The following is a 27,093-nucleotide window of genomic DNA, read 5'->3' as shown; positions in this document are numbered from 1 at the left end:
TGCTTCTATTTGAATACCTCTTGAGGAGATTTTGGAACTGTATGGAAACGTTTTTTGTTATTCACGTTGCTATTTTCTGCTTCCGATGAAAATGATACAGGGGAGTTCAAAATCATTGCCTTGATCAGAGCCAAGGAGCAGCTACCGTAAAGAGAAGCCATAGAGCAGTGGCAGACTTGGCTCAGTGGACACAGCGTGTTAGCCCCTGGACTGAGGGTCGTGGGAGGATTTTAAAAAGAGAGAAAGAGAAGCCTAGAAAGACAAAAAATTGTGAGCTTCTGGACGGTTCCTTCTTTTCCAGGTCGTCCTTGAGATGCTTCTGAATACTGGAACTTCCAGAGCAGCCATGCACTAATAATTGGCACTTTTTGCTTTTTAAAAATTATTATTTAAAGTATTACATATTTCTCCTTTTCCCCCCATCAACCCCTCCCCAGCCACTACCACCTCCCCCAGTATCCCCCCGACCCCCTGCCGCCTGCCCTCTGAGGTTTGACCGTCTGTTCAGTGTTTCTGTCTCTGGATCTACTTTTGTTCATCAGTTTATGTTGTTCATGATATTCCACAAATGAGTGCAACCATGTGATATTTATCTTTCTCTGACCCGCTTATTTCGCTTAGCATAATGCTCTCCAGCTCCCTCCATGCTGTTGCAAATGGTAAAAGTTCCTTCTTTTTTATAGCAATGTAGTATTCCATTGTGTAGATGTACCACAGTTTTCTAATTCACTCATTTGCTGATGGGCACTTAGGCTGTTCCCACATTTTAGCTATGATAAATTGTGCTGCTATTAGTACTTTTTTATCCTCTCGTACTCCAATAGACATAATCAAGACATTTTTGTCATAAAACATGGGAGGCCCTATTGGCAAGGCTCAGTGGTTGAGCATCGACCTATGAGCCAGGAGGTCACAGTTCGATTCCTTGGTCAGTTGGGGCACATGCCTGGGTTGTGGGCTTGGTTCCCATTGGGGGCCGTGTAGGAGACAGCTGATCAATGATTCTCTCTCATCATTGATGTTTCTATCTCTCTCTTCCTTCTCCCTTCCTTTCTGAAATCAATAAAAAAAATATTTAAAAACAAAAAAACTCAACTCCAGATTGTTCCCTTCACAGTGGAGAAGTGTGGGGAGGATTTACCGAGGTGCAAGGAAATCTGAAGAGTATGTAAGAGGTGTCTCAGTAACTTTAAACTTCCGTAACATCAGAAAGAGACAGGGAAAGGGGCAATTTTTACTTTGAAAATAAACCTGTATTTTTTTTTTTTTTTTTTTTTTTTTTAGGAAACAACCAAGAAATAGGAGCACAGTTCAACATGAATCCGGAATAGAACTAGTGTAGCTATCAGGGAGTTTATAAAAATGTAGAATGTTCTTAAAGAACACACAGGTTTTAGGTAATAGAAATAACTTGGGAGGCAATAATTATTTTAAAATGATAGTTATGGTTCCCAGTCTGCATGGCTCAGTAGCTGAGTGTCGACCTATGAACCAGAAGGTCACTGTTTGATTCTCAGTCGGGGCACATGCTTGAGTTGCTGGCTTGATCCCCAGTGTAGGGCATGCAGAAGGGAACCGATTAATGATTCTCTCTCATCATTGATTATTTCACATCTCTCTCCTTCTCTGAAATCAATAAAAATATATTTTAAATAATAAAATAAAATACGGTTGTGGTGAATTCGAATTAGTGGCGTGCAGGTGTTTGTGCCATTGCTTGCAGAAAAGTGGAGGATTCTTATAGCTATGGGTGACAGTGACCTCTGTAGAGTGTGATGGGAAGAGACAGGGACCCCTGAACTCTGGGTGAGGAGGAAGCTCAATGTTGTATGAATTGAACATGCCTCTTTGTTGAATTGCAGGCACAACATTTTGTTCATGATTTGAGGCAGGCAAAATCTGCATTGACTGCAATATCCAGAAGAGGGCTGAGCACAGGTGCCTTAAGCACTCATTACCTTAAGTACTCATGACAGTTCTAGAGTCTTCTGCTTTTGGGTATGAGTGGAGTTTAATTTTACTTATAAATACACTAGATGCCTGGTGCACGGATCTGTGCACTGGTGGGGTCCCTCAGCATAGCCTGCGGGGATCAGGCTGAAACCAGCAGTCCAATGCTGCCTGCTGCTCCTGCCTGCCACTCCTGCTCATCCTGGCCCCGCTGTGTCTGCTGCTCTGCTGTGGTCTCTAGGCTGTGGCAGCCAGCCATGAGTCCTGTGTCTGGTGCCTGTCAGTCAGCTGAGCAGCGCTCCCACGGTGGGAGCACATTGACCACCAGGGGGCAGCCCTAGAGTGAGCGTCTGCCCCTGGTGGTCAGTGGGCATCATAGCGACCAGTCAACCTGTCGATCACTTAGGGTTTTTATATATAATAGATAGTGCAAAGGTTAATGGATAAGCTATAAGAATAGCATGTAGAATGGAATGGAATATAGACACATTATAGATGGGAATGTGCAGGTGGGAGTAAAGGACTGCTAAAGTCTGGCCCAGAGGCACTTATGCCAGAATCTTAATTCCAGACACAAAGGAATTCCAGACACCTTATCCCTATGTAAGACTACTCATTCAAGTGTGAAGCACAAATGAGTATATGTGGCAGGAAGGTTTAAAAAAGTAAAACTTATGTTGAAGATCAGGCATGAGTTTTGTCCTGCTGCCTTGTTGATCTTCGCCACCTGAAACGTACAGCTCTTTGTCCGGACTCTGATTCCAGAAAAAGCTCAAATACTTCTCAAGTTGTAAAACTCACCAACGTTGCTGAGGCATGTAGTTAGGAAAAATCATCATTTATAATTCATTTTAAAGTGAAATTCTTTGAAAAGAAATCCAATTTTTATCTTTTCTTATGGAAAATGGGAACAGAATTGGAAAGTAAAGTATTTCCTCCTATCAGAAATTGTGTATAGGATGGTAGCCAGGTTGCCTGATGGCATAGTTGGAGGGATATGCAGAGAGGCAGTATTCTTTCTTTTTCCTAACTTTAAAAAATATATATATTTTATTGATCTTTTACAGAGAGGAAGGGAGAGAGATAGAGAGCTAGAAACGTCGATGAGAGAGAAACATCCACCAGCTGCCCCTTGCACACCCCCCACCGAGGATGTGTCCGCAACCAATGTACATGCCGTTGGCCGGAATTGAACCTGGGACCTTTCAGTCCGCAGACCGACGCTCTACCACTGAGCCAAACCGGTTTCGGCTCTTTCTCCAAACTTAATGTAGGTTTCAGCAGGGCCCTTTTATAGGCAGAAACTTGAGTGTTGGTCTATCTTCAGGGGAGACAGGGACTAAAGATCATTTACTAAACATCCCCATAAATCTGGAATATACTCATAGGATTTTGCCATTAAGATGGAAAGTTAACTAAGTATATGTTGAAATATTGAAATGAACTCATTCATTTTCTCTTTTTTCCTTGGCTCTTATTTGCTGGGCTATTTAGGGAAATGTCGATGCTTGAGAGTAAAGCAAAGTGGGCAAAAATCCAAAGGATTAAATTTAGTTCCCATGAAAGTGTTCCTACCATGAAATATTTCCAAGTTAGTTAACTAAATTAATTGAACATGTGCTTAGGAAATGGCATTTCTAAAACATTGGTAGCAAAGGCCTGGAGTGATATGCTTATACTTCTGACCTGGGTTTTTCTTTTCTTAAAATATATTTTATTGTTTTTTTATAGAGGGGAAGGGAGAGGGATAGAGAGTTAGAAACATCCATGAGAGAGAAACATCTATCAGCTGCCTCCTGCACACTACCTACTGGGAATGTGCCCGCAACCAAGGTACATGCCCTTGACTAGAATCGAACCTGGAACCCCTGAGTCCACAGGCCAATGCTCTATCCACTGAGCCAAACTGATTAGGGCCTGACTTAGTTTTTTTCATCTGAATTATAGGTTGCCTTCTGAAAAAGGAAGTCTGCCTGGCCTTTCTTCCACTGGTTGGAGAGTTATCACCTAAGACAGAATGTCCATGCAGAAACTGTCTTATGGACTCTCTCTCTCTCTCTCTCTCTCTCTTTCTCTCTCTCTTTCTCTCTCTCTCTCTCTCTCCTCTCTCTCTCTTCTCTCTCAAATGCTGGGAGAGAGAGAGAGAGGAGAGGAGGATGAGAGAGAGAGGGAGAGAGAGAGAGAGAGAGAGAGGGAAGAGAGAACGAGAGAGAGAGAGAGGAGCGAGAGAGAGAGTAGGGAGAGAGAGAGGAGAGAGAGGAAGAGGAAGAAAGAGACCGACGAAGGAGGGAGAGAGGAGAGGGAGAGAGAGAGAGAGAGAGAGAGAGAGAGATATCTTATTTCAGTTTCCATGGGAATAGGCTAAATAAGGACTCTAACAGACAGCAGTATGAGTGTAACTTTTGCTATTCCCAGCTCAGAACTATTGAGCCAAAATCTGAAATCATTCCAGTCCTTTACATTACAAAATCAATATTGTAATTTGGTACCTGTGGCATATAATTTTGGATTCAAGCTTTCTTTGGGACAGTGATCATCATGCATCCATTCAGTTAGTCTTGCGAAATTAATTAAAAATGAAAACCCACCCTGATGTAAGGGAGGCAACTGATCAATGTTTCTCTCTTACATTGATGTTTTTCTCTTTCTCTCTCTTTATTTCCCTCTCAAATAAATAAAAAACATATTCTATCTAATAAAAGAATAATATGCAAACTGACCATCACTCCAATACACAAAATGGCTGCTCCCATGTGGACACATTATGGCCACCACCAGATGGCCAGCAAGGGAGGGCAGTTAGGAGGGATCAGGCCAGCAGGGAAGGGCAGTTGGGAGGACCAGGTCTGCAAGGGAGGGCAGTTGGGGGCGATCAAGCCTGCAGGGGAGGGCAGTTAAGGTGACCACTTCGGCAAAGGAGGGAAGTTGAAGGCAACCGGACCTACAGGGAAGGGAAGTTTAGGGGGACCCAGGCCTGCAGGGGAAAGCAGTTGGGAGGGCAATTAGGGACAATCACTTTGGCAGGGGAGCAGTTAGGCATCAGTCAGGCTGGCAGGGGAGTGGTTAGGGGGCCATCAGGCTGGCAGGCAGAAGTGGTTAGGGGCAATCACGAAGGCAGGCAGGTGAGTGGTTGGGAGCCAGCAGTCCTGGATTGTGAGAGGGATGTCCGATTGCCCATTTAGGTCTGATCCTACTGGGCCTCTAGTGTGTGTGTGTGTGTGTGTGTGTGTGTGTGTGTGTGTGTGTGTGTGTGTATGAATGAAACCCCACCTTCCAAATTGATTTGGTACCACATGCATATGTATTGCTTTGCTACTTCCCTCCCAGGCTTTCCTCCTCCCTCTCCATTCAGGTATTGAACTGTAACTAATACATCCAGCCTTTCCTCTTGCCTTTGCAAGACCAGAATTCTACTGAAAAGAGATACCAAACTTATATTTTTCACAGGCTTCTGTTCACTTCTTTTTTTTTAAAAAAAAGTGTATATCATTCAGTCTCAGATCTAAGTGGTCCTCGAGGTGGTCCCTAGGCTCTGTCCAATTAAAAAAAATATATATTTTATTGATTTTTTACAGAGAGGAAGGGAGAGGATAGAGAGCTAGAAACATCGATGAAAGAGAAACATCGGTTCAGCTGCCTCCTGCACACCCCCCCTCCCCCCACTGGGGATGTGCCCGCAACCAAGGTACATGCCTTTGACTGGAATCAAACCTGGGACCCTTCAGTCTGAAGGTCGACGCTCTATCCACTGATCAAACCAGTTAGGGCTGTTCATGTCTTTTAAGCACAGGCAAATAGGTACATAGGTTGCTTCCTGCTACAATTTTATTCCTCTGTTTGTGATTACATATGAAATTAAGTCCCGGACATGGGTTTTTCTTTCTTCAGAGACAGATGTATAGCATTGTGGCCATTAAGCCATAGAAGGGACCATATGCAAGGTTTTATAAAAAGACATCTGCTGCCAAACAAGCAAAACACCCAATCCGTATCTGTAAGAAATGAAGTCATATTAACTTCTCTGATTGCTCATCTGAAAAAAAATAGAACAACAAAACAGAACACATGCTAATTGCTCTTAAAGAGCATTTTCTACATCTGCATGTCAAAAATGAATTAAAGGGGGAAAAGGTAAAGTGTGATATTCCCCGGCCCACTGCCATTTCACTTTTTGGGGGACATCTGTAAGAGTGTAAACAATAAAAACAAAGTAAGTCAAGTTAATAAAAGAAGATTGGAAACACGTCTGAACAAGTGAAGGCGATAAGTTTGAAATCTTTACACTTGGAATTTGCAATCTAGTTTGAAAACAGGATGCTTTATGAAAAGGTGGGATTTTGATATGAAAGAATAGTCAACTAAGGATCAGGTGTATTTGGCATTCCCAGGGTTAGTGTGCTGAAATGGCTTGGGGATTCTACAGTTGCTAAATTGCATGTGCAAACCTGAAACGTTGCCCTCTGGTGAGAGCTGGTCAGATGGAGAGAAACTGTGGGATTGCCAATCATCAGTGGGATGGTTTTCCCTGCTGATTTTGTTTTTGTGTAGGTGTGGGATGACATCAAAACATATTTTAGGTGTCAGAGAAGCTCAAGTGGTGCAAGATATGGGACATCATTGTTCCCTGAAAAAGCTAGTAATTTCTTATCATATTGATTTTCTTTGGACACCTAAAAAATATCATTTTTTTTTTGGTGAGGATATTTTTCCATTGATTTCTAGGGAGAGTGGAAGAGAGAGGGAAAGACAGAGAGAAACATCAATGTGAGAGAAACAACATGGATTGGTTGCCTCCTGTACGCCTGACAAGGGCCTACCCAGGAAGGACCTTGCAAGCAAAGTACCTGCCCTTGACCACAATCGAACCCAGACTCTTTGGTCTGCAGGCTGACGCTCTATCCACTGAGCCAAACCAGCCAGGGCTGAAACATATCTTGACTTTAGGTAAAAAAAAAAAAAAAAAAAAAAAAATTAATGTGTTGGAAGCTGCCCATTGTCTTCACTAGCAGAGAGGTGTGGACAAGGAACCCAGAAGGCTGGTCAACCTTGAACCTGTGAAAGGTCAGAGGCAACCACCCACTGTCTAGATGAGATAAAGGGAGCTGAAGCAACCTTCACCTTTTAGTCTTCTGTAAATCCTTACCTAGTCTATCATTGGAATTGCCTGCCTAAGGGCTATGGGTGGATCCCAAACCTGAATAAAAGGGATCCCTAGGCCAGAGCAAAGCAGAGTCCTTCCTCTTGAGCTGGGCTTCCGCCTGGCCCCCAATATTTCCAAATTAATATTTTCTAGAGTCTTTTATTTGCGTGCGGCCTCCTCCAGAGCCCAAACCCCGAACCCTGAACCCTGAACCACTTGGGTTGTGGAGGGGGACACTCGTAACTGGCAGTCCAACGTGGGGCACTTGCATTAATGCTCCTTTATGGACAAATGGTTTAACTCTTTGTGGGACAATTTTCTGGGTAAGTTTTCAATGAATCCCCTCTGAGCAGGTGCTGCCCTACATGAATCAAGGTGGTGTGACTCATACCTTGTCAAGCTCCAGATGCAGTTTTGGTAGTTTTCCCTACAGGGTTTGATGCTTATCTGTCTCCAGACTGTCCATGCTGAACTATTTATGCATCCTAGAATTTAGATATTATTTCTTGGTTTAAAAACAATTTGTTATTCCTAGAATTGCCTATTTACTAGTGTGGAGACACCCAACTAAAACACGGGGAAACATAGCATATTGTTGGGGTCTGTTGTGAAAAAGTAGATAAGAGTTTGAATGCTGTATTAGTGGTTAATCTGAATGTCAAAATGTGATTTGATGATCAATTGACATGGATACAACTTAAAAACCCATTCTGATTTAGCCGAAAACTTTATAAAATAACATGCAATTTCAGGAACTTCCTTCATTAGCCATGAAAATAAGAGAGGGACCCCGTTTTGCTGTTTAAACTATTTTATGTCTAAGGGTGAGGATCATTTCCACATCATTAATTATTTGGACTCCCTTCCCTTTCATCACCCACTAAAATTGAACTACTAAAGGAACATTGAACTGTTACGACTGTTTCATCGTTAATAATTATTGGTGCATCGCCTGACTGGCATGACTCGTCGGTTGAGCATTGATCTATAAACCAGGAGGTCATGGTTTGATTCCTGGTCAGGGTACATGCTCAGGTTGCAGGCTCAATCCCACTGTGGGGCATGCAGGAGGCAACCCATCAATGATTCGCTCTAATCGATGTTTCTCTCTCCTTCTCCTCTCCCTTTCTCTCTGAAAGAAAATAATAATATAATAATTGGCATGAGATATCTTTGCTGTTAAAAAAAATACTAAATGCATTGGCTACGAGACACACTTTTTATAGCTGTTAAACTTTTGCACATTGAGAGGAATGAGAAGTTTGACCAAGGAACTATGAAACCCAAGCTGAAACTTCTTTTCTTTGAGCCTACCATTCAATAATCCTGCTCACAGCTCTAAGCTGGAGTATGAGTACAGAAGCAAGAGTGGGTGGTTGAATTATGGAATCATAGACAATAGGAATAGAACTTAAGTATGTTCTTGCCAAGTTACTGGGGAGGAATTATGAGTGGAGAATTTAAAAGAAAATGTGAGGCCCTTTGAAAAAGTACAGACTCAGGCTCCATATCTTTATCTTATAGAGATTTCTGAACAACTCCATTATTTCAAGTTCAGTCATCCCATACAAATGTGATTCATTTCACCTTACCATTAATTGCTTTTTTCTTGTCATAGTGTCTAAATTTTGGAACTGCACTAGACCTCCTCTCCCCTGCTCCTCTTAATGTTCACGCCGTGTGTGTGTGTGTGTGTGTGTGTGTGTGTGTGTGTGTGACTTGTATGACTTTTCTCCCAAACTGATGTTTCCTATCACCATACTTCTTTGGATGGAACCTGCTTTTCTTAATGTGCATGAAAGACATTGACTTTCCTATCAAACTAATGCTAGGGATAAATGACAAAAGCCATCTTAAGACTGTAGGTGAGCAAGACAAGATGGAATGACCATCCCACATGTCCTTCCTCACTTCCTGCCTAGACCTTGGGAGAGATCGCTGTGGTTTTGGCCTTTGCTCTTTTCATCTTTGTCTTAGAAAATTCCATCAAATGCAATTTCCCACTATAAAGCTGCTAGTTAGCAATTTGTAAATTTTTTTTTCTTTTATTAACATATTATATGTGTACCTATCTTACCGTTGCCCCTCCCCACTCCCATACATGCCCTCACCCCCAAATGTTTTGCATCCGTTGGTTATTCTTATATGCATGCATTCAAGTCCTTCGGTTGATCTCTTATCTGCAATTTGTAAATTCTAAGAAACATTCACTTTCCAAGGTTTCTTTCTTAGTGTACTGCTTGGCTGGTCTCAGACCAAGTCACAGGAAACATAGAAGGGGAAGGTAGTATGTGTTATGGCTTCCTGCACATAGCTGAAGCCATGGTCTGTCAAAGCCCATAGAACCACAGGGCTGGGTCTGCTAAGGCATTTTTGTTTTATTTTTTAAAATATGTTTTTATTGCCCAAACCGGTTTTGCTCAGTGGATAGAGCATCGGCCTGCAGACTGAAGGGTCCCAGGTTCAATTCCGGTCAAGGGCATGTACGTTGGTTGCAGGCACATCCCTGGTGGGGGGTGTGCAGGAGGCAGCTGGTCGATGTTTCTCTCTCATTGATGTTTCTGGCTCTCTATCCCTCTTTCTTCCTCTTTGTAAAAAAAATCAATAAAAATATATATTAAAAAATAAAAAATATTTTTTATTGATTTCAGAGAGAAGGGAAAAGGAGAGAGAGATAGAAACATCAGTGGTGAGAGAAAATCATCAATCAGCTGCCTCCTGCATGCCTCCTACTGGGGACCAAGCTAGCAACCCAGGCATGTGCCCTGACTGGGAATCGAACCATGATCTTCCTGGTTCATGGGCCAAGACTTAACCACTGAATCACACCAGCTAGGCCTGCTAAGACATTTTAAATGTACCTCAAATGTGTCAGGGATGTTGTAAAAGGCAGTGTGCATGGCTGTGTGTGTTATGTATATGCATGAATGTGTGTACATTTGTGATAGGTGTAGTGAGTGTCCATGCATTATGTGTGCATGTGTGTGTGTCTGTGTGCGTGAGTGTACGTGTGGGGGGGGTGGCAAAACACGTTAAAGGTTCACCCTTGAATTTAAGTATACTGTTTTGCCAAAGAGAATCACATGGTTTTTTCCAAGGATGAGCCTGGAATGGGTAATAGCAAAGGGGTGAGTCTTTGCCATTTTTTAAGGACTTGAACAAGATCCTTTATAGATCTCAGTGAACAAAATCTTCAAACTTCACTAAGATGCTACATAGTGGGACTAATATTTCTCCATCTCAGTAGACACCTTCCCTTGTTATGTCAGGGCAGAGGGCTATGCAAATGGCACCAGTGCCTCCCTTGCGTTTCAGGGAAGACCAGACAGTGATTCCCCCAGCCTTGCCTTTAGGACAACCCAGGTGCATTCCATTGTGCCTGAAGTTCTTTCAGAAAAAGCACAACCAACAGGTACAAATAGTTATTTATTGCCTCACTTCCTCCATCAATGTACACTCGCAGGGGTCCTCAAACTTTTTAAAGTGGGGGCCAGATCACGGTCCCTCAGAGAGCTGGAGGGCCGGACTATATGAACTACTAATTCCTACTGTAACACCTCGGCTGCGCTCACTGCCCAAAAAACCTGGCGGGCCGGATCAGACTCCTCTGCGGGCCGCATGTGGCCTGCGGGCCGTAGTTTGAGCATATGGTGAGGAGTCCAGAGAACTGGGCTTGTATTTGCATGTCCGTGTCTAAGACACATCTGTCCTAAGGTGTAACCGTATGTCCATTGCCATGATTTCCCATTTGCCCACTACAAAGATTATCCAGATGAATGAAACACAGTCTCTCCTTGTTGTAGAGTCAGCGGCTGTGGGTGCATACTTACTAAGGGCGATGTCTCAGAAAAGGACTCAACTGGGAGTAGCCCTTGCAAGGACGGGATATGCTACTGCCATGAGGCATCCATCTATGAAACGTGGAACCAGGTTGCTCTGCCCCTGGTTCTTTAACAGGGCCCACTTCTTAATGCTGGCTTTGCTGGCTCCCCCATATATGTATGTGTGTGGTGTGTGGTTCCTGTCATTTTGAGGTTCTGTGTACTTCATTGCAACAGTGAGAATGTGGTAGCAGCCTGGTGTTTGTTCTGCCAACAAGAGCCCAGCACAGGGGGGGTCCTTTTCCCAGTCCCCTCCTGAGAGCTTGTTGAACTGGTGCTGACACATAGATTGGACAGTCACAATATGTTCGCAGAATAAATAAAGGAGTAAGGAATAAATGAATGGAAGTGGACACTTGGTTGAGCACGAAGCAACCAATATTTGAAAGCAGTTTTGGCTCCTTAGAGAAATGATGGTGGAGAAATTCTTGACTTCCCGTTGGTCCATATGAAGACACCAGGATCCCACTCCCAATGAGGTCTTTATGAATTTAAGACAGTGGTTCTTCCCTCTTTTTGGATCTTAGACCTCTTTGGGTATCTGATGACAATCAGGAACTGAACATATATGCATTTTTTTGCATATAATTTATTTTTAGGAAGCTCAGAGTCCCCCCCCCCACCCCTCCCACGGACTCATTCACAGCCCTCAGTTAAGACCCCATAATTTAGATACACAGAATTTGGCAGGGTGGAGAAAGGACTGAGACTAGGAACTAGGAGATTTCAGTAATAGTCCTGTGTCTGCTTCTAGCTAGCTCTGTGCATGGAATTTCATTTCTCCAGGTTTCCCTTTCCTGACGTGGAAAAACAAGGGGGTAAACTTAATTCTACCCAGATTCATGTGGTGTCAATATTGCAGAGCGGCCCTAACCAGTTTGGCTCAGTGGATAGAGCATCAGCCTACTGACTAAAAGGTCCCAGGCTCGATTCCAGTCAAGGGCATGTACCTTGGTTGTGAGCACATCCCCAGTAGGGTGTGTGTAGGAGGCAGCTGATAGACATTTCTCTCATCGATGTTTCTACCTCTCCATCCCTCTCCCTTCCTCTCTGTGAAAAATCAATAAAAGATATTTTTTTAAAAAAACCCCACAAAACATTGTGAGTGGAAGAGTCTGGTACATTCCACAGGAATTACATTCCTTTCACTGTGCTTCCTCTGTGGGCTGCCTCCTTGGTACACATTGTTTTCTTTGTACTTTGAAAAGAAGCCTTCTTTCCTCAGTAGGTAGGTTCCTCCAAACCCTTGCGGTGCTAATTTTAATCTAACTTGAAAAATTTGCACAGAGGCAATAACTCTCTGGTCCCCTAACGTCCTCTTCCTTGAACAGCGCCCTCAAAGGTATCAAAGAGGACTTCAAACAGATCACTTTGGCAGAAGCAGGGCAGGTGAGAGGCAGGCTGGGAGGACAGTCTCATACTGCCTTATTGAGATGAACAGATCTGAGCTCATTCACTTTCCTCTTTGTTGTCTCCTGGACTGGCGCGACACAGAAATAAACAGTTTCAACCACCATAGGGAGGAACTCTGCAATGGCTGAAGTCATTCTCAGCTCTTTGCCAGATTCCAGTAGTATTAATTCAATCTTTTCCATTGTGTTGCAGCTTTACCATGCTTTTCAAAAATGGGAACTTTGTTTTCAAATACCTGGAGCTTTTTATGTAGCACAAACTTCAAAGCAAATTACCCAGAAGGAATGTTCAAATGTCTTCAGACAGGCTGAGCATATAATAATGAAGTTGGAAGTTCCCTCCCTTCCCTGCTCCCATCCCAAAGTGTCTTTATCCCATTCCTTCAAGGATTGAAATCCAACTCCAACATCTGGGGTTTAGGCCCCCTTTACTATTGCGCTACTAAGTGGTGATCTAGCTGAATTTCAAATGTTCTAAAATGACCAGGACAACTAATTGCATCTTTCTGTAGCCCTAGTCCTGGGCACAAGTCTACAAAAATCCACTTCTCTGTAGCTATGCATCCTGAGCCGCACTGTGGAACAGACACATCTTATCTAATAAAAGGATAATATGCAAATTAACTGTCACTCCATAGGGGGGGAAAAAAAAAGACAGTAATGCCCAAGCCTCTCAGCCCTGCCAGAGTCCCCCATCCCAGGGGGGCAGCCCCTGAGAGTGGGCAGTGTGAGCAGCCTGGCAGAATGTTTACTAAATCACCGTGGTAATGAGACAAACATTCCATGCCTGACCACGATGGGCCTCTGGCCAGTCCAGGGCTCAGAACCGTTGTGTCATTGCCCCGGCGACAAGGCAAGTGTTCCGCACGTGGCTATGCATGGGCCTCTGGGCCGCAGAGAACCTCCGGGCAGCGGGCACGGAGTGGCCAGGCCCCACAGAGAGCTACTGACACACAGATTGGTGCTCAGGGCTACTATTACAAATAATAATGTCTTCAGTTAGTTTTATATGCTAGGTCTTGCCATGAATGTATCATCTCACTTAATCCTTCCAGTGACTCTGCATTGTCACTCAAATGTAGGCTCTCCAAGAGTGGATGGCATGATCTGATTTGTTCACTTCTGCCCCAGTCTTGAACAGGATCTAGCTGATATCAGGCACTCAGTAAGTATTTGCTGGATTAAAAGATAATGACTGTTATCCCCATTTTAAAGACGAGAAAGCAGAGATTCACAGACACTACTACAAGCTGCAGGACTACTTTAATAGGATCCGAAGGAATAAAGCCATTAGGAAGAGGATACCATTTGTGTCCAAAAGGCTCTGCCTCTTGCCAAACCCCCAAGGTGGCTGCCCAGCCCACCTGTTCTTGAGATAGACACAGCTGGGGCTGGAGGGAAGTGGTGTTAGGGTCCAAGAATACCACTTAGAACAGTTGGGTGGTGGTTAGTTACAATGAAAGGGTCATCAAGGGCCTTGTATAGAGCAGTATATTGCATACATAACTGCAGCCATGGAGGATGGATTTAGATTATTTCACTTTTGACTGAAAATCGTAGGGGTGAAAGTGGTAGGAAAGGTGAGAACAAGACAGCCAAACACAAACACCACAAACCAAACCACAGCAAAACAAAAGCCAGAAAACCTCCAACCCCAAAACCTAACCAGGACAATACTTATGAGCTGTAACAATGGAGAGGGGTTTCATGAGGGTTTATCTTGTTTTCTGTGGAACACATGTAGTCCTTTTAGCCTGAGGAGCCCTTATGCTACTTATTGGACCATTGCTAAACAATAATGCCCCATTTCAAGTATCATTTTTCTGTCTTGCAAAACCCAAGTGTCTTGGGAATTTATGTCTTCTGCTGAGAGAATATAATCCTTACCCTGACTTTTTTTTTTTTCCTTATTAATGGCCAAGAAAGCCCAAGTATCACAGTTTTTAAAAAGTTGACCAGGAGAAATGTTTGTGATGAATGGAATATTTTCTTTGGTAAACAAACACCAACTCAAAAACCAACCAAATGAGTTTCTTTGGTAAAGTGAATATTAATGCCTTGGTTGGAATTAATTGAAAACTAAAACTTTTCCAAGTGTTTGCTAGGGTCGTTCTTTCCCTCTTCATAGCAATTGAAAAAGTAAAACTTCATGAAGTAGAGACAAATTTTATATGGATGTGATTCTGAGTTACTTCTAAAGTGTCTTCTCCATGGTGGGGTTAAGCTGGGGCTAAACCAATGCTGTCAGAGCAATAATCAATAATCATTATTAACAGTTAAATAATGATCTAACAATAAATAATCAGTAATAAATCTTGGCATGCAGAGTCCCCCAGTTAAAAAAAGAAAAAGTCATTCCACAGTCAGAATTTCATAAACCTTGATTTCAAGTGTTGAAAAGAGAAGTTGATAAGGTTGAAAAGTCCCTTCATTTAAAAGTACATTATCCCAAGGAATACAGAGTCTCAAATCAAGTTGGAAAACTGTCGTAAAACAAAGTTCCACGGTAAGTCCTTCCGGTTGACCACATTGAATGATTAAATTCTCAACAAAATCCACTTAATCGGTGAGTGTGTCGTTATCAGTTTTGTGGAGTCGTTTGAACCCGAGATGCTCCACGTGGCTGACACGAAATCAATGGCTGATTTAGAACACACTGTTCAGAAAATGATTTAGCAACATATGATTTAAGAATAAAAGCAATCCCCTCTTCAGCCATGTTTGATAAATACTAGCCTTGGTGCAGGCCCCTCGAAGAGAGAATTGATCGCAGATCTATTATTTGAATGTGCCCTTCTTTGAGGCCTGTGTTTGTCCTCAGGTTAAAGCTCAGTATCTTCTAGTTGAGTATGATCATACCATGTTGGTATGATCGCTTCATGTGTCTGCAGGAGAGATTGAACAGGTGTGGAACATACCAGGGATGACCCCCTGCACATGTATTTACAGCCGTGTGGACAACAGTACATGAAATAGAAAGCACAGGTTTGCACTTGGTGAAGTACATCGGAATCATTTGGGCAATTTCTGCCGTTTGGCGAGACAATGACAAATCCCAAACAATTACCCAGATGTTTAAAAAAAAAAAAAAAAAGCCTGCCCTGTGGCCAACCAAGTCCCATGTTCCTTCCTTGGAAATGTACTTTGAAGGGAGTAAATAGCCCTCTTATGAGAAAAATCTAAAATTGGCCTGCCCTGTCTTAGACATGCTAAAATGATAGAAACCATCTAGTGTTGTGACTTAATCATCCTAGGTCTCGGTTTCCTCCTCAGTGGAGGATGGGGAAAGTTGCACAGTACATCCGCTAAAGTCCAAGAAGGTAAGGTGCTTTTGGGAACTGCTTATCACTATAGATGTCTAAGTAAGCTACATCTCTAAAGGGGGAAAAATCACTGTAGACAGTGGCCTCAAAGGCGACCAGCTTTTAGCTTAATTTGTACAGACTGAAAGAAACGCAGGGGTCTGGGGCAACGTACATAGCCTCTGCAGATCAAACCGTTTCTGTTTAGATCCTGCAGGTACTGCAAGTCAACAGCATAAGCATCTAGGCTCACTGACGTGCAGATGGGCCATGCAAGGAAGTAGACGGGCCGCAACGAAGGCTTGGGGTGGGGCAGGAAAGGTGAAAGTGCAGCCAGTTTAGCAGGAAAGTTTGACGGTCAGCATTGATAGATTTATATCAGAGAGTACATCTTCCGGTCCTTCCATCTATCTCCCTTTCCATCCTTTATCTCCCTGCCTGCGTTTTCTTGAAGTGTCTCCGCTTCAAGACTTGCACCCACCAGAGCACCTTCTGTCCTCCGTGTATCTGAGCAGGGATGTAGCAGAGCGCAGGCGCGCTGGCACTTACCATCTCAGCATTATCTTCTCCTGCCTTAGCTAGGCGTGGGCAGATTTTGTTTCTGGGCATCCACGCACACATTGCATGTAGGGCCAGACAGCAAACAGCTGTACCAGCTGGCCATTTTTGTCTTAAAATGGAAACACTGTCTCCGGGTTCAAGTAGACACCTGCTTTTCCTCCATCGTGCCAGGTATTTGGGTTTGGCTCTGTGGTTTCGGGGACTCAGAGCCTCCTGCCAAGAGCTGTAACTAATAAAGCAGATCCATTTGGTGACAAGCAACAGGATATTCCAAAATAGAATCGCCCAACTCTGCAATGCTGGAGCTGTCACTGGTTTAAAGGTATAGTAACCAAACCAGACAAATGTTAAAAAATATATCGATGGGAGGGGGGTGGGGGGGACAGGATCCATTCATGCTACACAACAAAACTGTCTCACCTGGGTGATTGCAGCCCGTGGTGATCGCTACTCCGCCGTGTGACTGCTTCTGAAGTTCTGGCTCGCGTTTGCTGGCCAGAGCTTTCACAAGCATCTCCTTGGGGTGTTGGGGAGCTAGGTGAGATGACTGAAACCTCAAACCACAGAGCCTGCCTGGAGCTACTGCTCTGCAGAAGTTCTGGAAGCCTTACTGTTTGAACAATGCGTAAAGCTATTTCTGCCTTGGCAGCTGACCTTTCAATCAGTAGGTTTTTGTCACAATACCAGCAACATCTGCAGTGTGAATAAAATAGGATTCTGCTTGCTCTGAAGCTTCCTTCTATTTGATCTTCGTGTGTGTGTGTGTGCGTGTGTGTGTGTGTGTGTGTGTGTGTATAAATTCTGATATCAACCTTTTGTTGGAAAGGTTGAAAATATGCAATGCCCATTTCCCCCCTTGTCCTTTACTTTCTTTTGGGCAATCAATGCCCGTTTCTTGTCCTTACAAAAGAAAGAAAAACTCTAAATCTGTTTCATCAGCGTCATCTCTTTGCTCTCCGTAAGACCTAGGGTGAAAATATAACAAGCAGACACACTCTCACACTGTGGTGATTTGGTCCACCACTCGGGTACTATCCATATCCACCATTTCCACACACTCAATCTCCTCCCGGTTCTCAGGATTTTTCTTATCTTTCCTTTTTTTCTTAGAGGGCGGCAGGAAAGTCAGTATCACAGGTAAAATGGCAAAGCAGTGAAAGAAGGTGACAAATGCTATTAAAAACAAGCACCTGAACAGTGTACAGGTCAGATTTGAAGGCACAGCTGCGAGAGGAATCAGACCAACAAGATAGCAGAGGTAACTCTGTAAAATAGCTACCCCATGCACTTCCAGGGCATTTTTGACCCATTTAGTTCTTGTGAGGTCCTTGCCAAGAACAAACGTGGATAACAGTGGAGCACAATTGTCAATGGTGTAGTTAATTCCATAAATTAAGCATAGCACAGAAATGCAGTCTAGTTCGACTTTCCACAGGGTCATGAAACCTACAACTCCAAACTCCACGGACACGACCGTGAGCGTGAGCCAGACATTGATCAGGGAGTCTGCCACCAGGAATGCCGAGAAGAAGAGCAGGAACAAAGCACTGATGCAGGAGTTGTGCAGGGGGGCGCCCAGAGAGGAGGCGTAGCGATCCATGTACACGAAAGACGGGTTGAAAACAATGAACTTCACCTTGGAGGTGACGGAGAGTCTCCTCAGGGTCTCCAGGAGATCGTAGAGTTCTTCTCTGTTGGTTTCCATGGTCTTAGCCACCAAGAACATTCTGGAGGCCACTACGTCGTACTCACCGTTGAACTTTTTCGAGAAGATGATGTCCTCTTGAAAATGCGAATATTGGGGGGCTCTCAGGAAGGAGTTCCTCAACATGTCTGTGAAGTTTTTCTTAGGCAAGCCAGTGGACACGTTGAGTTTCCGAAGGTAATTTAGATAGCTCTCAAACCAGGATATCCGCACAAACCCCTTGGTGTATTCTAGTACGTCTTCTTGGACACTAGTGTTCCAGTATTCTATGGACTCATATATGTAGAACCCAATCACTGGACTATAGTTGCTGAAGTACTTTTGCTGGGCAGCAGTGTACTCAATGGTTTGTGTCGCTGTCGCTACGATGTTACTAAGGTCTGACCCTTCACTGACCTGGAGATAGCCCATTAAGGCAAAGGAAATATAAATAAGGTAAAAGAGAACTACAAAAGGCTTGACATAGGTGTTGGTTATCCAGTCACAGTAATAGCGTTTGAGGAAACATACCAATAGGTGACTCTCATACGTGTTGGCTTCCTCACCTTCGCTTGTGTCCTCGCTGAACCGGGCTGTCAGGAGAAACCTGTACCATGCCGGCTTCTCCTGCAATACATCGGGCTTTGGGACTTTTCTACAGAAGATACTATGCTGGTAATTGTTTTCTATGTAGCCAGTGAACACCAGGCTGGAACCATAAAATGAGAGTACATAGAGGTAGTTGAAAAGGATTGCAATACAGGAATTGCAGCAGAAGATTCTGGCTGCCTCAATGTTCGTGAAAGGGCTGGCCCCTATGCCAAAGGTGACCAGGTACATGGCAGTGGTGAGAGAAAAGGAGAGCATGGAGTCGGCATAGACCTCTGCAGTTCTCTCTTTAACGTGTTGGTCTTCTCTAGTTTTCCTCCAGGAGGACAACATTTCAAAAGTCCCATATAATCCATGACCTGAGGGGGAGGGGAGAGCAGAAAAAGACCAGATCAGAAGTGTGAAAGGCTGATCTCTTTAAAGAGAGGAATCGACTTGGTGATAGGCAACTTACTGCGTTAAGGGAAACAGAACCAGCCCTAGTGTAACCAGTGACAAGTAAATGTCAATGACTTCTCCTGTGGAGAGAGAGGCTCGTGTTTGCATGATTCATAAGTGTGAATGGCTAGTCATAGGGCAGCCAGAGGAGCTAAGGTCTTCGTGCTCCCTCCCTGCTTAAGAGAACTGGGTGGATTTTTGCCTAGAGAAAGCTGAGTAGACTTGTGCCTATGTCTCTTGGGGATAGGGTAGATCGGCAGTTGTAGGGTGTTGGTGTAGTTTGCAGAGCATCTATTTCCCTTGGTTGGTGGGACACTCCAGGGGAGATACCTAGCTCAGTGGTCGGCAAACTCCTTAGTCAACAGAGCCAAATATCAACAGTACAACGACTGAAATTTCTTTTGAGAGCCACGTTTTTTAAACTTCTTCAAATGCCACTTCTTCAAAATAGACTCTCCCGGGCCGTGGCATTTTGTGGAAGAGCCACACTCAAGAGACCAAAGAGCCACATGTGGTTCAAGAGCCGCAGTTTGCTGACCATGGATCTAGTCACTTGCTTGTCATGCCCGCAGGTCTGGCTGGAGGTCAGCACAGAGGAAGGCAGTGGGCAGAGGGTCCTGAGTTACATCTCATCATCTCATTTAAGTCTGGCCAAGTGGCGGGCTTTAGGGAGAACAAGGCACTGTATTTAATTGGAGCACTGACAGGAACTTAAATCACACCTTCTTTTATGTTTCCTTCCCTAAATATCGGTGCCGGAAGCAATAGATCCGAGAGACAGACGGGAGCAAACACAGTAGGAACCAGTCTGAATGAGCAGGAAAAATGAAAGAAGACTCAAGAGCCGAAACTGGTTTGGCTCAGTGGATAGAGCGTCGGCCTGCGAACTGAAAGGTCCCAATTTCGATTCAGGTCAAGGGCATGTGCCTTGGTTGTGGGCACATCCCCAATGGGTGGGGGGTGTGCAGGAGGCAGCTGATCGATGTTTCTCTCTCATAGATATTTCTAACTCTCTATCCCTCTCCCTTCCTCTCTGTAAAAAAAAAAAAAAAATCTATAAAATATATTTAAAAAAAAAGAAAAGAAAGAAGGCTCAAGATTCATATGACCCTCCCTGCAGTTGATCAAAATCAAAATCAAAATACAAGGGGAATATCTGTAATACTTTCAATGTTAAGGAATTTAACAAAAGAAAATTTAGGTTGCAAGTTTATGGCTTGTATTTTGTCTCCAGGAACCTGTTTGACCAAGGTTTGTTATTCAAAGATGATGAATCAAGCAGGTGGTGACTCCTGGCTTCTTGGCATTATTTGGCAATGGCCTCTGAGGGAGAGACCAAGATTAGTAATCTCTTCGCTTAACTCCACAGCGCCTTTGCCTCCTGGGTTAGCATTCCAGTAACACGGGAATAGTAGAGGTTCAATAAATGCCCATGTTCTCACTCCATTCTACTGGCTGAGACCAGATCTAGCTGGACTTCTCTCATCTCTCTTGGTTGGAGCCAGGCCTTTCCCCAACGGGCCTCCCATCAGTGTGACCCATCGTATTTCTCAGTAACCCCCTGTCTCGGCACCGGCATCACCAGATCTAATTTTCTGCTTCTGCGCCTTGGCATATTCAATCCCATTATTGAGGATAATAAAATCTTTACCCTGTGGTACAGTAGTCTTGTTTTTAAAGAGGAATTTAAAATCTCCAGCCAAGCGTAATGCTGAGGGAAGTGAGTCACGGTGATGTTGTGTATACAATAACTGATCGCACGTCTTCCCTCGTGGCCAGGCTGGTATTTATAGCCTTCTTGTGAAATCTTGGCCTCAAACCTGAAGGCCCATTTGATAGTTATTACATAGGCCTGTTTCCTCGGAGGGACTTGGCATTTATCTTAATTTACTAGCCATCGTTTTACAGCCACTTTTCGAGGTCAGGTCAAAATTGTCAATTTGATAACTAGCTCTTGTGGCCCCTGTTAAATTGGAGGCACCTCAACTCTCCTTGCGTGAAGCAAAAAAAATGCCCTTGTTGCCTGGCAGACTGTTGTTAATTATGTTTTCGGTAGCTAACAGCTAGTCTCAGGGGGCGAAACTGGTAAGTCTATTTCCACTGTGTTGTCAGGAAGGACCAACTGACCTTTGGTTAAAAGCAATGTATCCCTTGACAACGAAGGTAAAGGAAGGTTAATATCTCTGAAGTATCTGCACCCCGGGGAAACAGTCTTGACAATTTCATCTAGAGCCATGCAGACTACGTTCCAATGGGCAAAACAATTTAGCGTTTCACTGAAAATGGCAAATGAACGTTTTTTACAGTATTGACTTGTTAGAAACAAAAAAGTTTTAAAACAGGGCCTTAGTACTGAATCACTAAATGTGGTAAGAAAATAAGGATGCATATGGAAGGATTTTCATCAGCCATATAGAATTTAAATGAGCTCTGTGTTACACTCCTTTCTTAAAATTGGTATAATTTTTAAAAAAATATATATTTTATTGATTTTTTACAGAGAGGAAGGGAGAGAGATAGAGAGCTAGAAACGTCGATGAGAGAGAAACATCGACCAGCTGTCTCTTGCACACCCCCTACCGGGGATGTGCCCGCAACCAAGGTACATGCCCTTCACCGGAATCAAACCCGGGACCTTTCAGTCCGCAGACCAACGCTCTACCACTGAGCCAAACCGGTTTCGGCAAAATTGGTGTAACGTTTTATAATGACGTTATCTGACCCTGATTGGAAGTTACAGCAAGAATCCATTTCTTGCCCTGACCCATAAGCTCAGTGGATAGAGCGTCAGCCTGCCTGCAGACTCAAGGGTCCCAAGTTCGATTCCGGTCAAGGGCATGTACCTTGGTTGTGGGCACATCTCTGGTAGTGAGTGTGCAGGAGGCAGCTGATCGATGTTTCTCTCTCATCGATGTTTCTGTCTATCCCTCTCCCTTCCTCTCTGTAAAAAATCAGTAAAATATATTTTAAAAAGGAATCCATTTCTTACCTTGCCATTGAATAATCTTAGAAGCTAATTGAGAAAAGATATTTACATTACCAGAGTTATGAGGTAAAAAGGGTGGTGCTGGAGGGTCCCGAATGAAACTAAATTCAGGGAAAAGGAGGAGGCTGTTTGCTTGTCTCTTGAGTTCCGCTGCTACATTTTAAGTGCCTTGTCCTATAGTTTGATTATTTTTCTTGAATTTTAACTGTTTTCACACATGCTCCTGGGTCAGGGGGCAATTCCAGAGAGCATTCTGATTTTATTCTTAGGCTTTTGGGAACTATGCCTTTCCTTTTTCCCTCTTGCTCCAGAGATGTGCATGCTGACACTCACAGAGGCCAGCAAAGGGATCCCTGAGAAAGAATCTGTTCTACTGCCGAAACAAACCGGTTTGGCTCAGTGTATCGAGTGTCGGCCTGCGGACTGAAAGGTCCCAGGTTCGATCCTGGTCAAGGGCATGTACCTTGGTTTTGGGCACATCCCCAGTATTGGGTGTGCAGGAGGCAGCTGATTGATGATTCTCTGTCATCATGTTTCTAACTCTCTATCCCTCTCTCTTCCTCTCTGTAAAAAATCAATAATATATATATATATTTTTAAAAAAATCTGTTCTACTGATCCCTCAGCATTGGTTGCTAGCTACCATTTGCCTTGCCGCCACCCATTCCTGATAGGCTAGGATTGTTGTTTCTCAAGCCACACCTCACCAACAGATGCCTCTACCTTAAACCCGGACCTGGAGTTGTGCAGTGTCTTCACAGAGCTCTTTGGATTTCAGGGACAACTGCCTACACCATAGCCAGGCCTCCTTCCCAAAGCTCAGTCAATCAGGGGAGGGATGGGTGCCAGCATAGCTGCCTCCCTGGGATTAACAGCCTGGATGGAGTGCCCAGCTGGCATTAGACCTGACTGGCAGCTCGGTATTGATGTTGAAGAGGTCCATCTATGACCCTAATGCAGAGCTGAACCCTAGGGCCCCTGTTTCCTGGCCTTCACTCAAGGGGAGACATATTCCCAGAGCCTTAGGACAAGAAGAGTGCCCTGTGCCCTGGGATGCCTGCTCTGCCCATAATTAGAGCCACATTCCCTTTGGTTTTGACTTTCAAGGGTATCCTTTGAAATGCACCCTTCTCCCAGGAACACTGATCTACCAAAGTGGCTTCCCTTAGGTCTGGGGAATGGGACAGAGAGTAGAGAGAAGGCAGTGAGGAGGAAATCGTAGGTAGCTGGACTTCCCAGGGACAGACTCCTTCATACTTTCCCCTCCAGCCTTGTATGTTTTTATTGATTTTTTTACAGAGAGGAAGGGAGAGGGATAGAGAGCTAGAAACATCAACGAGAGAGAAATATTGATCAGCTGCCTCCTGTGCCCGCAACCAAGGTACATGCCCTTGACCGGAATCGAACCTGGGACCTTTCAGTCCGCAGGCCAACGCTCTATCCACTGAGCCAAACAGGTTTCGGCCAGGCTTGTCTTTTATAGTCACTTCTGAATATGGGCCAGTGGGAACCAAGAGAAGGCAGGGAAGAGAGTTCATGAGGCTCGGTTCCTTCCCACTTTCCTCTCTCAGCAGTTGCCTCCATTCATCAGCATCACCATTGTCACTCTCTTAATTTGGGGTCTGGGGTCCAGCAAGCAGGACTCTGAAGCCCCCTCTTCCAGATGCAGGCAGACAGGTACTGCATGTGGATCGGAGAGACTTTTCAGAGGTTTGGCTGTTGTGTTTCCCCATATTGCAAAGGTGCTTTAAAAACAGAAGTACTGCTATCTGCTTTGAACTCCAGTTATTCCATTTTTCTCTGCGAAGTCAGAGCTCTGTAAGCTTTCCTACCCTGTTTCCCCGAAAATAAGACAGTGTCTTATATTAATTTTTTCTCCCAAAGTTGCACTAGGTCTTATTTTCAGGGGATGTCTTATAAAGATAAGACGCTAGGTCTTATTTTCGGAGGATGTCTTATTTTCGGGGAAACACGGGTATTACATCTGACCAAGGGGCCTATGTCATTGGCACGAAGCATCTCTTTGGCACGGGACCATTTTCCATCTGCAATGTTCATGAGGACCCCCAGGCAGCAGTGTTCATGCGGGAAGCTACCTAACAGGAAGTTCCTAACTGATTTAGCCCTTGGTGACCAAGACCCTGCCGTGGTAACGGGAGCCAGGGTTTACCCTCAGAGGGGCAGGCCCATGGCCAGAAATGGTATCATAGTCAGCGTGCCAGGAACTGACCAATAATATCCCAGGCCATTCCCCCTCTTACAGTCACAGTATTTAAGCCCGTGCACAGTTGCCAAAGGGAACTGTTAAACAACACATACAGATGCTATCAAATTCTGCAGATAAAGAAGCTCTTCAAGTATTCACTTGTCTTCTAAGAGCGCATTCAAGATATTTGTTTCTCTTTTGCTTCCATTGCACGTCTGTAGAGTCGCATGCATATCTGTATGTGTCAAGACACACACGTCCAAGTTCTAATTATTCACGAGTGGATGCTTTGAAGGCTACGTGGGCTTTTAGCCAGGCTCTGGGACAAGGACAATAGAGCTAGCTCTTCACCAATGTTCAGATACAATTTGTACCGGGAGTGCAATTGAGATTTTATTAGCAGCAGACTTTGGGATTGCCATCTAGTAAACTCAAGTACGAAAGGGTTTCAGGCGGATCATTTTTCTTTTTCCCCCAAAGAATTTGGTGTCTTTATGTGCAGTTCACTTCCAGGCTTGGGAGCCAATGAGGAGAAAAAGCAGCACAAGGTGATAAATGATACCAGTGGCGGCAAACTTTCAACAGGCTCATCCTGAAGTCATTTAGGGTGAGTGTCAGGAACCCCAGATAAAATCTCACTCTGGTCCAGACCCTTTTCTGGGACCTGACCAAAGCCTTCAGGGTTGTTTACAATCCACTAACAGGAGGAATCCACTAACAGAGAGCTAAGAATTAACCCAACTTAACCCAGTAGGCCTGCTTCTGGGAAGTTCCTCAGAAAGTGAATCATATTTTAAATGTAGTTAATGGTTTTGCTGTCACAGGCAATCTGGGTGATTTGGATTTTTTTTTCTTTTGGTCCATGAACAATCACGGGCAAAATGATCTATTTTGTGTATGTGGCTTTTTGTAAGGCAGCTTTTTCTTTTTTTAAAAAAAATATATTTTATTAATTTTTTACAGATAGGAAGGGAGAGAGAGAGAGTTAGAAACATCGATCAGCTGCCTCCTGCACACCCCCCACTGGGGATGTGCCCACAACCAAGGTACATGCCCTTGACTGGAATCGAACCTGGGACCTTTCAGTCCGCAGGCTGACGCTCTATCCACTGAGCCAAACCGGTTCAGTAGGCAGCTTTTTTTTTTTAGGCCCAGAATCTCCCACCTTCCCCGTCACACGCTGCCACAGGCAGAGACGGACACCTGTAGGCACTCCTCACATTTTATTTTATTATTTATTTATTTATTTTGTAAAAAATATATATTTTATTGATTTTCTACAGAGAGGAAGGGAGAGAGATAGAGAATTAGAAACATCGATGAGAGAAAGTCATCGATCGGCCGCCTCTTGCACACCCCCTACTGGGGATATGCCCGCAACCAAGGTACATGCCCTTGACCGGAATCAAACCCGGGACCCTTCAGTCCTCAAGCCGAGGCTCTATCCATTGAGCCAAACCGGTTTCGGCCACTCCTCACATTTTAATCCTTCCCATCCAGGCAGGGTTTCCTCAGCCTGACTCCCTCACAGTAAGCAATAGCTGAGAAGATGAGGAGGTGGAATGGGGTAGTTTGCTGATGGATGATCTTTCGGTTTGAATGCGAAAGTTTTTCCTACCAGGAGCCAGAGGAGCCAAACCTCATATATGGAAGCAAAATGACTACATTCTTCTAGAAAATCCAGAGTATAACGACTACATGAGCAAAATCCTCTTAAGACAGATTTTATTCTTAGATGAGCTTGACTAAGTAGCTCATGTTTATAAAATGCGTTTCTTTGACTGACACCCACATAAATTCATGATTTTTGTGTGTGTTTTTATAGAAGAAATTTAAAGTGTAGATATGTCTGGGTTGAGTAACAGCTATTTTCAGGGGGAAGTTAATTGGGTTACATTTACACTTCGCCAGCTATAAACATTTACTTTCTATGCCGAATTGTTTGGTTTATCACAGCCTGTTTTGTCTCACAGTTAAGAGTGAGAGTAAAGGTCTACTCTGCTTAAGTTAAGACGGATGCTCACATCAGGATGAACACACACATCTTATTCTTCCTTCCAGAGGCCGGTCATATCTTGGTAATTCTAATCATAGTACTGGGTTTTTATCTGAGAAATGATTTTCCTTCACTAAGGAGCTGCAAATAAGAGTCCAAGAAATGACTTTGCTAATAGCTCTTCTGTATTTAAAGATATTTAGATACTGAGTGTGTGCAGCATTATATAAAATTGGTGTGTACGTATGTGGCCCATAATATATGCTATGGTCATTGTGAGCAATTGTGAGCCAGCAGTTCTGGATTGTGAGAGGGATGTCCCACTGCCTGTTTAGGCCCGATCCTACCGGGATCGGGCCTAAACGGGCAGTCGGACATCCCTCAAGGGGTCCCAGTTTGGAGAGAGTGCAGGCTGGGCTGAGGGACACACCCCCATGCACGAATTTCATGCACCGGGCCTGTAGTATAGCATATAGATAAATATATAGTATTTATACTCAAACCATATACACTACATAATATATGTTATAAACACATAAAATACATCTGTATATACACAACCTGGTTATTGCATATGATAGCTAATGTGATATATAATATATATTATGCAACCAGGTTATATACACCCACACCCATGATGAGTAGCAGACTGATGTGAAATGTATTTTCCTGGTAAGGAAAAGAAATGCTATTGCAGCTACATCAGCCAATGCAGAGAAGGGACTACAATCCCTTTCTTAGGTTCTGTCTACATTTTGGCTCTTTCCTGGTGAAATAGCCTCTATGTGAAATGCAGGGTTGCCTTAACAATGACCATGAATCTACTTGCATGGTGAACTCCTGTAGACCCATCTGGTGAAGACTACCCAGCCCAGCAGTGACTTTCTGAGACGTTAGTCCAAATGCAACACCACACTAGGTGTTTGCC

At 43.9% G+C, this 27,093-nt stretch overlaps 1 protein-coding gene across 1 annotated transcript in view; it reads right to left on the bottom strand.

Moving 5' to 3' along the window:
- Positions 1 to 13,627: 13,627 nt before the first annotated feature.
- PTCHD1 (patched domain containing 1) overlaps positions 13,628 to 27,093 on the bottom strand; it is a 66,622-nt gene continuing 53,156 nt past the window's right edge. Inside the window, exon 5 of the mRNA XM_036439761.2 lies at positions 13,628 to 18,898. Coding sequence (XP_036295654.1) covers positions 17,244 to 18,898 — 1,655 coding nt within the window. The 3' untranslated portion in view covers positions 13,628 to 17,243. The remainder of the gene's footprint in view (positions 18,899 to 27,093) is intronic.

The sequence above is a fragment of the Pipistrellus kuhlii genome, unplaced genomic scaffold (genome assembly GCF_014108245.1).
Source record: "Pipistrellus kuhlii isolate mPipKuh1 unplaced genomic scaffold, mPipKuh1.p scaffold_m20_p_16, whole genome shotgun sequence".
Lineage (NCBI taxonomy): Eukaryota > Metazoa > Chordata > Mammalia > Chiroptera > Vespertilionidae > Pipistrellus > Pipistrellus kuhlii.
The sequence above is the reverse complement of the archived record's forward strand: the minus strand, read 5'-3'. Positions and strand labels throughout refer to the sequence as shown.